Here is a 15,593-nt window from a genome sequence, read left to right as displayed (position 1 = left end):
ACTAGAGTACAAATATTCTGCCTGTATAAACGTTTAAAATAAATATTTGACAAAATGTATTATTAAAAATGGTAGGGCACAAAAGATCCAGGTACAGGTGTTGGCAACCAGATCACAGATGCACAATGAAGCCTGTGTGATCTAGATAGTCAGCGTGCACTCATTCAAAAGTGCCTGAGATATCAGATGTTATTTGTCACATTGCCTAACTCCATGTGCTGGCAAATATTAGTTTAGTCTGATTGCCACAGATTAACAGGCACACTTCCCAACGCGTTTCTGCACCACATAAGGGAGCGTCCTCAGGGGTACGAGTTGCCTGATTATTCTTGTAATATTCAAAAAGTGCCGGTCAGCCGATATTCAGCTGTTCATTTAGTGTAACGGCGCGCGCGAGACACTGATAGCGGTCTGGCGCGCGCCGGGGAAACTCAGAAGCTTTAACAGCCCGAGCCCCACCTACCATGCATTACGTAATGCCGGGCCGATCCAATGGGAGAGTAAAACGTCTAAAGCTGACGCTCCATGGTAACCACGTAGCCAATGGGATGGATGCATAGAGCATCCTTAGTGACAAGGGGGAGCTAAAGGCGGCCGAACATACAGCGCCGATAACAACATCAGAACAGACGCCGTGTATATGATAGGAGATACAGGGAGTGAGTTAACAAGGCCACAGTTACAGAGTGCAGCATCGATGGCCCGTTGTGAAGAAAACACAGCACATCGAATGTATAATAATGGAATGGAAGGCACTACCGCGATGAGGCAATAAGCCAATTACGACCATTCCTGAGTATACATGGATGTCAGACGATGCAATATGGGAAAAAACAGACTAAGTAGCATGGAACATTATAGGAAGGGAAGGTAAGATATAGACTCATTAAGGCCCAGTGGTTTGATGGTTTGCATCCTGAAAATCCACTGGGCCTCCTGCAGAATACGTCTATCCCAATCCCCTCCCCTAACAGGCAATTTGACATGTTCCATCCCTTGGAATTTGATAGCAGAGGAATCTCCCAGATGACACTCCCACACATGCCTAGAAAAGGAGGTATCAGCTCTAGTCTTGATGTCACATATATGGTCCCGAATTCTGCGTCTAAACTCTCTTTTCGTTTTTACAACGTACTGCATCCCACATTGACACGTGATAAGGTACACCACCCCCTTGGTGAGGCAGTTGATGAATGACCTATTATGAAACAAGGCTCCTGTGACAGTACTCTTGAAGGTTTTACTTTTCAAAACAGAAGTACATGCTTTACATCTCCCACATTGGTACGACCCAGTGACGTTGGGAGAAAGCCATGTAGTGGCACCAGCCACCTCCAAATGACTGTGCACCAGTCGATCCTTAAGATTACGGCCTCTACGGAAAGTGATCTGAGGCCGGTCCCCAACCAGACTACCCACGTCAGGGTCCGCTTTGAGGATATCCCAATATGAGGTAAGTATTTTTCTAACCTCATAATGTGCAGCATCATAGGTACCTATTATTCTCATGACATTGTCCTCTAGGCGTGTCTTCGGATTTAATAGAGACTCCCTATCTGCTGTTATGGCGTGTTGGTATGCAGATTTCAAAACACCACTCGGGTATCCCTTATGTTCAAATCTCTTTCTCAGATTATTGGCCGACACTTTGAAGTCTGACAACGTGGTGAAATTGCGCCCGGCTCTAATATATTGGCCCTTTGGTATGCCCATTTTCAGATGTCTAGGATGACCACTATCCCATCTGAGAAGGCTATTCGTGGCTGTGCTTTTCCTAAACATTTCTGTCTGGATGTGGCCCTGGTCCATCTTCTCTATTTGAATATCGAGGAATGTTATCTTTCTATCCCTGATTTCAGAGGTGAAATAGAGACCCAGGTCATTGATGTTCAAGATTGAGACAAATTCTGCTGTCGTACCCGACCCCAGTATGAAGATATCATCAATGAATCTTAGCCATAATAAAATGGAAGAGACATACTTCTCCATTTTATCACAAAACACAAATTCTCTCTCCCACCAGCCCAGATAGAGATTGGCATAGGTGGGAGCACAAGGGCTACCCATAGCCACTCCTCTGAGCTGGTGAAAGAACTTATGCTCGAAGACAAAGAAATTATGCTCCAGTACGAAGCGTAGTAGGACGAGTACAAATTGATTGTGTGCACTGAATTGAGCCCCTCTCTCATTGAGGAAATACTCCAAAGCTCCACACCCTAGGGAGTGGGGAATGGAGCTGTAGAGAGCCTCTACATCCAGGCTCGCCAAGAGAACATTGGACTCAACTTTAATCCCTTCAAGCTTCCTAAGTACCTCCATCGTAACCCGGACATACGACGGAAGTGCCGTAACAAAGGGCCTCAAAATCCTGTCCACGTAAATGCTTGCATTCTGCGATACACTATCAATCCCAGAAACAATAGGTCTTCCCTTGAGTGGACTGAGACCCTTGTGAATTTTAGGAAGACTGTAGAATGATGGCAGGCTTCCTCACAGCCGATATCAACATGGAAAGGTGGATGTGTGATGCTAGGGAGGTCTTTTCAGAGAGTGAGTTATTACCACAGTCGCGCAATTTGAGCATTAATAGTGCATTTAAACACTTCACCAAGTCATATAAGGATCATATTAGATCATGGTGGGAGGTTCAGACCATCGAGACATATCTTAAGAACCACATTGTACCAAGAGGGCTTAGAATCTCACTCATTCCGGCGGTCAGGCTGCGTTCAGTTGAATTGCTCAAGAAATGGGAGAAGGAGTCGATTGACTCGTCTCTCAGGTTTATGGGTATTCTACTAGAAGAGGAAAAAAATCTGCTTTCACGCAGCTCCAAGGAGCTTAGGGATGGAATTGAGCAAATTCAAAAATTCTCTGGTAGTGCAGATTATGAAAGAAAAGAAACTACTCTCCAACAAGCTGTTGAAAAATTCACTGCACATATCAAGGAACGTAAGCACTTTCAATACGTTCATGACACGACTGACTTTAAGAAGGGCAGAATTTTTGAATTAGGCTCCAAACAGATGAGGCATCAGGAGATAGATACAGAGTTATCCTCCTCTGAGCCAGAACTATCGGATACGGATATCCAGAGGTATCCTCTGAGGACAGCCCGCAACAATAGGGCTCAGGGGAAAGCCTCCTCACGTGCCACACAAAGAGGGAGAACGAGGGGGAGAGCCCCCACTAGGGATGTTTTTTTAGGCAAGAGCCACCCCATTCTCGACTATCTCCACAGGGACCCCAGGGATGTTTAACTATGGGTACTTCGTGTCACGACGATGAAATGCAAATTATCAACTTGTCTGGGAGAATTTTATCCCATTATGAGACTCTAGTTCTTAAAAAGGGTTTATCTTTTGTCCCCACCAATAGGTTTGATCTTTTTTCATGGGTCAAGGAACTCAATTTGTTTATCAGGAAATTGAAATGGAGGAAGTTTTTTAGCACACATGACAGGAGACAGTGTGCTGAACTTGGTATCCAGGAGGAAGATCTTGCACATGTCAGGGTACTACAGGAATTACTGGATGAGGGACAGCGAGGAGTGGGTGAGGGCCCCTTCACTGATTTGATTGCTCCACTAATCCACCAATCATTGACAATACGCTTTTGGATGTTTTTCTTACAGTTGTTACCAATCAACTTAAAAAATTGGAGGCAGATAAACATATGCATCATAATTTGTCCCGGGAGGAAACATTGGCACTTAAGGCACTAGAAAATGACACTGATATCATAATTAAACGCTCGGACAAGGGGGGGCATGTGGTCGTTATGGACCGTGCACAGTATGTGACCATGTGCACTAATATCTTGAAGGATAAACTTTGCTATCATATCATGGCTGACAATCCCACAAAAAAATATGCGGCTGAGCTTAAGGGCATCTTGGTGGAGGCCAAACATGCCAAGATTATCGATGCGCGAGAACTGTCGTTTATTGTGGGAAATTGTCCACAGGTAGCAACCTTCTACAGTCTTCCTAAAATTCACAAGGGTCTCAGTCCACTCAAGGAAAGACCTATTGTTTCTGGGATTGATAGTGTATCGCAGAATGCAAGCATTTATGTGGACAGGATTTTGAGGCCCTTTGTTACGGCACTTCTGTCGTATGTCCGGGTTACGATGGAGGTACTTAGGAAGCTTGAAGGGTTTAAAGTTGAGTCCAATGTTCTCTTGGCGAGCCTGGATGTAGAGGCTCTCTACAGCTCCATTCCCCACTCCCTAGGGTGTGGAGCTGTGGAGTATTTCCTCAATGAGAGAGGGGCTCAATTCAGTGCACACAATCAATTTGTACTCGTCCTACGCTTCGTACTGGAGCATAATTTCTTTGTCTTCGAGCATAAGTTCTTTCACCAGCTCAGAGGAGTGGCTATGGGTAGCCTTTGTGCTCCCACCTATGCCAATCTCTATCTGGGCTGGTGGGAGAGAGAATTTGTGTTTTGTGATAAAATGGAGAAGTATGTCTCTTCCATTTTATTATGGCTAAGATTCATTGATGATATCTTCATACTGTGGTCGGGTACGACAGCAGAATTTGGAGAATTTGTCTCAATCTTGAACATCAATGACCTGGGTCTCTATTTCACCTCTGAAATCAGGGATAGAAAGATAACATTCCTCGATATTCAAATAGAGAAGACGGACCAGGGCCGTATCCAGACAGAAATGTTTAGGAAAAGCACGGCCGCGAATAACCTTCTCAGATGGGATAGTTGTCATCCTAGACCTCTGAAAATGGGCATACCAAAGGGCCAATATATAAGAGCCAGGCGTAATTTCACTACGTTGTCAGACTTCAAAGTGTCGGCCAATAATCTGAGAAAGAGATTTGAACATAAGGGATACCCGAGTGGTGTTTTGAAATCTGCGTACCAACACGCCATGACAGCAGATAGGGAGTCTCTATTAAATCCGAAGACACGCCTAGAGGAGGACAATGTCATGAGAATAATAGGTACCTATGATGCTGCACATTATGAGGTTAGAAAAATACTTACCTTATATTGGGATATCCTCAAAGCGGACCCTGACGTAGGTAGTCTGGTTGGGGACCGGCCTCAGATCACTTTCCGTAGAGGCCGTAATCTTAAAGATCGACTGGTGCCACTACATGGCTTTCTACCAACGTCACTGAGTCGTACCAATGTGGGAGGTGTAAAGCATGTACTTCTGTTTTGAAAAGTAAAACCTTCAAGAGTACTGTCACAGGAGCCTTGTTTCATAATAGGTCATTCATCAACTGCCTCACCAAGGGGGTGGTGTACCTTATCACGTGTCAAAGTGGGATGCAGTACGTTGTAAAAACGAAAAGAGAGTTTAGACGCAGAATTCGGGACCATATATGTGACATCAAGAATAGAGCTGATACCTCCGTTTCTAGGCATGTGTGGGAGTGTCATCTGGGAGATTCCTCCTCTATCAAATTCCAAGGGATGGAACAAGTCAAATTGCCTGTTAGGGGAGGGGATTGGGATAGACGTATTCTGCAGGAGGCCCAGTGGATTTTCAGGATGCAAACCATCAAACCACTGGGCCTTAATGAGTCTATATCTTACCTTCCCTTCCTATAATGTTCCATGCTACTTAGTCTGTTTTTTCCCATATTGCATCGTCTGACATCCATGTATACTCAGGAATGGTCGTAATTGGCTTATTGCCTCATCGCGGCAGTGCCTTCCATTCCATTATTACACCTTCGATGTGCTGTTTTTTCTTCACAATGGGCCATCGATGCTGCATTCTGTAACTGTGGCCTTGTTAACTCACTCCCTGTATCTCCTATCATATACAAGGCGTCTGTTCTGATGCTGTATGTTCGGCCGCCTTTAGCTCCCCCTTGTTACTAAGGATGCTCTATGCATCTATCCCATTGGCTACGTGGTTACCATGGAGCCGCCCTCTGGGTGGGCGTCAGCTTTAGACGTTTTACTTTCCCATTGGATCGGCCCAGCATTACGTAATGCATGGTAGGTGGGGCTCGGGCTGTTAAAGCTTCTGAGTTTGCCCGGCGCACGCCAGACCGCTATCAGTGTCTCGTGCGCGCCGTTACACTAAATGAACAGCTGAATATCGGCTGACCGGCACTTTTTGAATATTACGAGAATAATCAGGCAACTCGTACCCCTGAGGATGCTCCCCTATGATGTGCAGAAACGCGTTGGGAAGTGTGCCTGTTAATCTGTGGCAATCAGACTAAACTTATATTTGCCAGCACATGGAGTTAGGCAATGTGACAAATAACATCTGACATCTCAGGCACTTTTGAATCAGTGCACGCTGACTGTCTATATCACACAGGCTTCATTGTGCGTCTCTGATCTGGTTGCCAACGCCTGTACCTGGATCTTTTGGCACTCTGTGCCCTACCATTTTTAATAATAAATTTTTCCAACAAATATTTATTTTAAACGTTTATACAGGCAGAATATTTGTACTTTTTAATACATGGTTGGATTTGGCTAAAAAAAAAATAGCCCTCATATATATGTCAAATTCAGATCCCTACACTCAGAGGAACTACCTGGGATTGGCTATTGGCTAAAAACATGGGCCTATTATAGTGGTGTTTGATATGCCCTGGTTGGTAAATGTCTGCACAGGTGAATGCAGGTAATATTATATTTCTAGGGGATTCCTGCAAGGACACATGACCACTTATATGTTTCTCTATAGAAATACAACTGTGTAATGGGAGGAGTATGCTTCATTATCATATAAACAGCCTCCTCTCAGTGACATCACCAGCCAGTGAACTGGGGGGGAAAAACTGGGTTTAAAATGCCATGAGAAGTGAGGGTCAGTGTCAGTCGTTGGGGATTCATATCTTGGTTGGAGTGACTGCCCATATTTTCAGCTGTCCCCACAGCCAGGATATCGCCGCTGTACATCAGTAAGGTTTTGTTCTGTTTCTTTTATTTTCATAAACTGTTTGATTGCATTGTAACTGTATGTATATTTTTTATTTTTTAATCTGACAACTATTTTATGTATTGCACTGCACTATTGTGTATTAAATTTGAAATATTTATAAGTCTCTTCCTTGTAGTCTTACAGAACTTAATCTTCAGAAGGTGAGGAACGTTACCTGTATTTTATGTTCAATTTAGATAACCTGTGTTATAGGAACTGGTGTTAAGGGAACATAGAGACTTAGGCCCCTATTGCCTAGATAAGTATAGGTGGTGGTAGCATACTGTGGTATAAATTATTGGGGTGTTGGAAACTACGGGAGTAATTTAGCATAATCCTGTCATCTAGAGTAGGTGGGCGTGGATTTATGAGGTAAATTCATAAACTCAGTAGTGTAGTTCACCCCTGTGACGTGACCTGAGATCGGCGATCGTCACAGTTTGTGTCAAAAAAGACAAAAGTATAATAATAGGTATGATACCTTTATTGGCTAACCATAAAATTTCTATATGCAAGCTTTCAGAGCACAGAGGCTCCTTCTTCAGGCAGTTTACAAATTAATGACTTAGAAAAAAGCACAACATTTAGATGTTACACAAAGACAATTAGTACATGAAGTGATATATCATTAACATAAGTCTGGGCAATAAAACTGAGGTTATAGGGGTGATGACTTAGGAGTTAAGGCATCTGGAGTCAGTCTGATGGGGGATGTGACGTGTGTCCATGTAGTGGCTCATAAATCCTGGTGTTAGATTGAGGCCTTGTGTCAATGACTGGAATTTTATCATCATCTTGAATTCCCAAATTTTTCTTTCTCTTGTTTTTAAAATGATCCTTCAGAATTAGCACCTTTAAATCTGCCAAACTGTGATCAGGTCCAGAGAAATGTTTTCCCACGGGTGTATCCACCTCCTGTTTTATTGTAAATCTGTGAAGATTCATCCTGGTTTGTAGTTTTTGTATTGTTTCTCCAATGTAGATTCCTTTATTGATGCACCTTGTACACAGGATCATGTAAACTACATTGGAGGATGTACAGGAGAACGTGCCAGTAATTTTATAGTCCTGCTGCGTGTTTGGGATGTGGATGGTGTTTGATGATAAGATGTTGGTACAGATCTTGCATTTTCTACTGTTGCAAGGAAAAGTGCCAGTCTCTGATGGTGGTGAGAGGGCACTTCTGACCAGGAGATTTCTTAGGTTTGGTGGCTGTTTGTAGGCAAGGAGTGGTAAATCTGGGAATATTTCCTTCAGTTTATTGTCTTTGTTAAATATAGGTTGGAGATCAGCAGCAATTTTCCTCAAGATGTTCATTTGGGGGTTGTATATGACCACTAGGGGCACCCTGCTGTTGTCTTCCTTCTTTTTGTACTCCAGAAGATTGCTCCTTGGAATGCTTGTTGCTCTGTAGATCTGATCATCTATAATCCTTGGATGGTATCCGTGTTGTAGGAATGTACTCCTCAGTGATAGCAGGTGTTGTTTTCGGACTTCACTGTCTGAACAGATCCGTATGTACCACAGAGCCTGGCTGTAGATGATGGATTTCTTTATGTGTCTCGGATGAAAGCTGTTCCATCTCAGATATGCTGGACGGCCTGTAGGTTTATGGTAGATTGTTGTTTGTATGGTATTGTCTCTCATGTATATGGTCATGTCCAGAAAATGTATTTGAGATGTAGAGTAGTTGAGAGTGAGTTTGATGGTAGGATGGAACTTGTTGACGTTTTTATGCAAAGAAAGCAGTTCATGTTCAGAGCCTGTCCAGATTATCAGCAGGTCATCAATGTACCGGAAATATGCTAGAGGTTTAGTTGAGCAGGTTGATAAAAACTCTTCCTCTAGTTTGGCCATGAACAGGTTAGTATATTGTGGTGACATTTTGTTACCCATAGCGCTTCCCATACACTGCAGATATATGTCTTTGTCAAATAAAAAATAATTGTGATGGAGTACGAACCTGATGAGTTGTAGGGCTGGCTCTGTCGCTAGAGACATCATTATCAAACCAGCTGATAAAGGAGGCGCTGTAGTAATTCTTAATACATCCGATTATATCCAGGAGGCACATAGACAACTCTCTAACAGAAAATACTACACCCTGCTTAATGAAGACCCCACCAAACAATACACAGTAGAACTTGTCCATATCATCAATAATTTCAATGCTGTATCAGACAGTTTAATGGACCTTATACCGGACAATCCCAGAATGGGAACATTCTACATGTTACCTAAAATACATAAAGAAGGCAATCCAGGGAGACCAATCATTTCAGGTGTTGGGACTTTAACTGGGAATATTTCTGGCTGGGTGGAAAATCTTCTAAAGCCCTTGGTGAGGTGCACACCCAGATATGTCCTGGACCCCACAGACGTCCTCTGCAAACTCTCAGCCCTAGGTCCACTACCAGAGGGAACAATATTGGCAACTATGGATGTGGAATCTTTATATTCTAACATCCCCCATGAGGATGGCATAGCCGCATGCCAACACTTTCTTCAAAAGAACAATCTACCGACAGAGCCAGCCCTACAACTCATCAGGTTTGTACTCCATCACAATTATTTTTTATTTGACAAAGACATATATCTGCAGTGTATGGGAAGCGCTATGGGTAGCAAAATGTCACCACAATATGCTAACCTGTTCATGGCCAAACTAGAGGAAGAGTTTTTATCAACCTGTGCAACTAAACCTCTAGCATATTTCCGGTACATTGATGACCTGCTGATAATCTGGACAGGCTCTGAACATGAACTGCTTTCTTTCCATAAAAACTTCAACAAGTTCCATCCTACCATCAAACTCACTCTCAACTACTCTACATCTCAAATACATTTTCTGGACATGACCATATACATGAGAGACAATACCATACAAACAACAATCTACCATAAACCTACAGGCCGTCCAGCATATCTGAGATGGAACAGCTTTCATCCGAGACACATAAAGAAATCCATCATCTACAGCCAGGCTCTGCGGTACATACGGATCTGTTCAGACAGTGAAGACAGAAAACACCTGCTATCACTGAGGAATACATTCCTACAACAGGGATACCATCCAAGGATTATAGATGATCAGATCTACAGAGCAACAAGAATTCCAAGGAGCAATCTTCTGGAGTACAAAAAGAAAGAAGACAACAGCAGGGTGCCCCTAGTGGTCATATACAACCCCCAAATGAACATCTTGAGGAAAATTGCTGCTGATCTCCAACCTATATTTAACAAAGACAATAAACTGAAGGAAATATTCCCAGATTTACCACTCCTTGCCTACAAACAGCCACCAAACCTAAGGAATCTCCTGGTCAGAAGTGCCCTCTCACCACCATCAGAGACTGGCACTTTTCCTTGCAACAGTAGAAAATGCAAGACCTGTACCAACATCTTATCATCAAACACCATCCACATCCCAAACACGCAGCAGGACTATAAAATCACTGGCACGTTCTCCTGTACATCCTCCAATGTAGTTTACATGATCCTGTGTACAAGGTGCATCAATAAAGGAATCTACATTGGAGAAACAATACAAAAACTACAAACCAGGATGAATCTTCACAGACATACAATAAAACAGGAGGTGGATACACCCGTGGGAAAACATTTCTCTGTACCTGATCACAGTTTGGCAGATTTAAAGGTACTAATTCTGAAGGGTCATTTTAAAAACAACAGAGAAAGAAAAATTTGGGAATTCAAGATGATGATAAAATTCCAGTCATTGACACAAGGCCTCAATCTAACACCAGGATTTATGAGCCACTACATGGACACACGTCACATCCCCCATCAGACTGACTCCAGATGCCTTAACTCCTAAGTCATCACCCCTATAACCTCAGTTTTATTGCCCCGACTTATCTTAATGATATATCACTTCATGTACTAATTGTCTTTGTGTAACATCTAAATGTTGTGCTTTTTTCTAAGTCATTAATTTGTAAACTGCCTGAAGAAGGAGCCTCTGTGCTCTGAAAGCTTGCATATAGAACTTTTATGGTTAGCCAATAAAGGTATCATACCTATTATACTTTTGTCTTTTTTGACACAAAAGTATTTAACATTGCAAAAAAAAAATGAAATTTGTAAATTTCACCTCTACTTTGCTTTAATTCCTTCGCAATATCTAAAGGGTTAAGAAACTTTCTAAATGCTGTTTTGAATACTTTGAGGGGTGCAGTTTTTAAAATGGGGTGACTTATTGGGGGTTTCTAATATCTAAGGACCTCAAAGCCTCTTCACAACTGAACTGGCCCCTGTAAAAATAGCCTTTTGAAATTTTCTTGAAAATGTGAGAAATTGCTGCTAAAGTTCTAAGCCTTGTAACGTCCTAGAAAAATAAAATTATGTTCAAAAAACGATACTAAACTAAAGTAGACATATGGGTGATGTTAATTAGCAACATTTTTGTATGGTATAACCTCCTGTCTTACAAGCAGATACATTTAAATTGAGAAAAATGCAAATTTTTGCAATTTTTCGCTAAATTTCGGTGTTTTTCACAATTAAATACTGAATGTATCGGGCAAATTTGGCCAGTAGCATAAAGTCCAATGTGTCACGAGAAAACAATCTCAGAATTGCTTGGATAGGTAAAAGCATTGTGGAGTTATTACCACATAAAGTGAAACATGTCAGATTTGAAAAATGAGGCTCTGTCAGGAAGGTCAAAAGTGCCCAAAGAGGGAATCGCTCACACACCAACTCCATAAACTCCATCCAGGGAATTGCTCAACCAGTGATCCATAACAGAGAGACTCCCAAGATGTTCTTAAAGTGTCTAAGGCCCCTGGAAAGTGGTTTTGTATTAGGTGTAAGTATAACAAAGAGATGAGACCTCTAGTGGAGCCTCCTCTGGACAGTATGTAATATAGTATTAGTTTCAGGTATTAGGGAGCATTCTAATAGGGACTGAGATTTCATACATCTGCAGGATACACTACAATCCTATGAAAATTCCATCAAGTGAGGGGAATGATCAGAAATAAAACACTTTCTTTATAGATCTACTAATGCCTGATGAAGTGTACCGACCCTTGTGGGTCTGCGGTATGTTCCAGCGGGTGGTGTTAGAAATTTATTTAAAGCAGGATCAATATACAGTAGTGTTCAAAAAAATTATGAATTAAAAAAAGCAACTATAGCGCAAAATCATTCTAATAACTTGTATTTGCCTAAACGCAAATGCAGTAGAAATACTATACATTCAATTCTAAATCAAAACAATAACAACATTTATCAGTTTGTGTAACTCCTTTACAGAAAATAAAGAAAAGGAATATTAGGCTGTTCAGAACAATAGCAGTGCCAGCATTTTTCATTAAAAACGCAAATATGTCATGTAAACTGACATTTTTTTTCCGATTTCACTTTACTGAACTAATATTTAGTGGCATAACCATTGTTTCTGAGAAGTGCTTGACATCTGTGTTGCATGGAGTCGAGCAACTTTTTACCCCTCTGAACAGGTATTCCAGTCCAGGAAGATTGGACTACATTCCACAGTTCTTTTGCATTTTTGGGTTTTGCCTCATAAAAATATTTCTTTCACCCCACAAGTTCTCCATGGGATTGAGGTCAGGGCTGGGCTGGCCACTCCATTACCTCAATCGTGTTTGTCTCTAACCAAGATGTTGTTCGCTTACTGGTGTGTTTTGGGTCATTGTCGTGTTGAAACACCCATTTCAAGGGCATTTCTTCTTCGTGATAGGGCAACATGATTTCAAGTATTTTGATATATTCAAACGTATCCATGATCCCTGGTATGAGATAAATAGGCCCAACACTATAGTATGAGACAAATCCCCATATCATGATTTTTGCACCACCATGCTTTACTATCTTCACAGTGTACTGTGACTTGAATTCAGTGATCGGGGTCATCTGAAATATTGTCTAGACCCAAAAGGAACACTTTTGATTTCATTAGTGCACAAAATGTTGCACTATTTCTCTTTAGCCATTCAATGTGTTCCTTGGCAAATTTTAACCTATTCAGAACATGTCTTTTTATCAACAACGGGACTTGACACGAAGTTCTTGCTGCTAACTTGGCTTCACTTAATCGTCTTCTGATTGTAGCAGTACTCACTGGTAACTTCAGATCTTCTTTGATCTTTCTGGAGCTGATCACTGGCTGAACCTTTGGCATTATTTTCTATTCTTCGATCCATTCGAACAGTAGTTCCCCGCTTCCTTCCTTTTAGGTTTTCGTTGCCGTTTCAAGGCATTTGAAATAATTTTAGCTGAGCAGCCTATAATTTGCTGCACTTCTCTACATGTTTTTTCCCCAGTATTTCAGAAGGAAATGCACTATAACCAACATGTGCAACATTTGCGACCCCCCTACCTTGAATAAGGCCCAAAATTGACACCTGATTCCACAGAATGAATGATTACACCAATTTAACTCCTCAATGCTATTGTATTGAACAAGTCCCTTTCAATTAATGATTTAATTATTCAGAATGAGCGGCATGCATGTCCTAATTGTTGGGTCTGGTTTTCTCTACTACACTTACAAGTCAATTATTTGCTATGTAGAAAGATCACTTCTACCAAAAACATTGATTTATCAGGTAAATGATGTTGGATTGCTATTTTTTGTAATACTACTGTAGGTGAGAAAAAGGACATACGATTTAGCCAGTAAATACTGTGGTACTACCGGAAAAATCATGTGGCCATTTGCCACCACATGTGGGTGTGATTTTGAGCGCCACCCCTGATTCTAATTCTAGGTCTTTAAGGTAGTGATAAATAAACTTAGGACTTTTCCTTTTATGAAAAAAAAAACTATCTGCGATTTTTTTATTTTATTCAATTGCAAAGTTAATTTGTTAGTTTTTTTGTTCAATTACATAATTTTCATCTGTTTATTATGTTTTAATTAAAGTCAAATATAAAAATGTCCATATATGTTAAAAACAAAAGTTTACATTATCCTTACTGTCCGTCTGGTTTCTCCTGCAGTGTGGATGAATTTATGAATACAGTAAAAAGAAGCAAGGTTCATGGTTACAATTCAGCTTCTATGCATGGTAAGTAAACAAGGCTATTCTTTTCTTCCTTATAGCCACAATACTTTTCCTCAGGTAAATATAATTTGTTGTTTTGTTTTTTTTTGCAGATCCAGGCCAATTTAACCCGAAAAATTAACAAACACTCTTATTAGCTGTTTAATGTCTGTGAATAACCTGATATGTTTAAAATATTATTATTTTTTTGCTCTTATAGCAATTCCTACATTCTAAATGAGAATATGGTTTCTTCTCTATGTGAGTTCTCGGAGGAGTTTCAAAATTAGATTTCTTTGTAAAACATCTTCCACATATAGAACATCAAAACAGCTTCTCTCCTGTGTGGATTTTCTGATAAGCCCTAAGTTTGCCTTTAGTATTAGAACATTTCCCACATTCTGAACATTAATATGGTTTCTCTCCTATGTGAATTCTCACATGTTTAACAACACTTGATCTATCTGTAAAACATTTCCCACATTCTGAACATGAATATGGCTTCTCTCCTGTGTGACTTCTCACATGTTTAACATGATTTGATTTATCTGTAAAACATTTCCCACAGTCTGAACATGAATATGGCTTCTCTCCTGTGTGAATTCTCTGATGAATACTGAGGTTAGGTTTAGTAATGAAACATTTCCCACATTCTGCACATGAATAGGGTTTCTCTCCTGTGTGAATTATCTCATGTCTAACAAGACTTGATTTATCTGTAAAACCTTTCCCACATTCTGAACATGAATATGGCTTCTCTCCTGTGTGAATTATCTCATGTCTAACAAGACTTGATTTATCTGTAAAACATTTCCCACATTCTGAACATAAATATGGCTTCTCTCCTGTGTGACTTCTCACATGTTTAACAAGACTTGATTTATCTGTAAAACACTTCCCACATTCTGAACATGTATATAGCTTCTCTCCTGTGTGAATTCTCTCATGTATAACAAGACTTGATTTAACTGTAAAACATTTCCCACATTCTGAACATGAATATGGCTTCTCTCCTGTGTGATTTCTCTCATGTCTAACAAGATGTGATTTATCTGTAAAACATTTCCCACATTCTGAACATGAATATGGCTTCTCTCCTGTGTGATTTCTCTCATGTCTAACATGATTTGATTTATCTGTAAAACATTTCCCACATTCTGAACATGAATATGGCTTCTGTCCTGTGTGACTTCTCTCATGTCTAACATGATTTGATTTATATGTAAAACATTTCCCACATTCTGAACATGAATATGGTTTGGCTCCTGTGTGAATTCTCTCATGTATAACAAGACGTGAGTTTTTCGAAAAACATTTTCCACATTCTGAACATGAATACGACTTCTCCCCTGTGTGAACTTTTCGGTTTGTAAAAAGACCTAATATTTTTGTGAACTGTTCACCACATTGAAACCTTTTACCACCTTTCTCAGCTGTACCTGTGGTAACAATCTGTGATTGGTCAGGAGAACGTTCCTCATGATTGTGAGAATTGCATGATAGATCTGTACAGCGAAGCCAAGGCTGTACATTAAGGGTGATGACGTTTTCTTCTGAAGAATGCTGCATGATATCTTCATCTTCTACTTTATCCCAGTTCTTACTGGGATTTTCTGTTAGGATTAAAAATAAATTTTGTTT

General features: G+C 40.7%; 1 protein-coding gene across 1 annotated transcript in view; it reads right to left on the bottom strand.

Moving 5' to 3' along the window:
- Nucleotides 1–13,752: 13,752 nt before the first annotated feature.
- Nucleotides 13,753–15,593, bottom strand: part of LOC142665442 (uncharacterized) — a 42,549-nt gene continuing 40,708 nt past the window's right edge. Inside the window, exon 5 of the mRNA XM_075845176.1 lies at nt 13,753–15,565. Coding sequence (XP_075701291.1) covers nt 14,361–15,565 — 1,205 coding nt within the window. The 3' untranslated portion in view covers nt 13,753–14,360. The remainder of the gene's footprint in view (nt 15,566–15,593) is intronic.

Source organism: Rhinoderma darwinii, chromosome 1, assembly GCF_050947455.1.
Source record: "Rhinoderma darwinii isolate aRhiDar2 chromosome 1, aRhiDar2.hap1, whole genome shotgun sequence".
Taxonomy (NCBI): Eukaryota; Metazoa; Chordata; class Amphibia; order Anura; family Rhinodermatidae; genus Rhinoderma; species Rhinoderma darwinii.
Note: the sequence above shows the minus strand (reverse complement) of the source record. Positions and strands in the feature narration are given on the sequence as shown.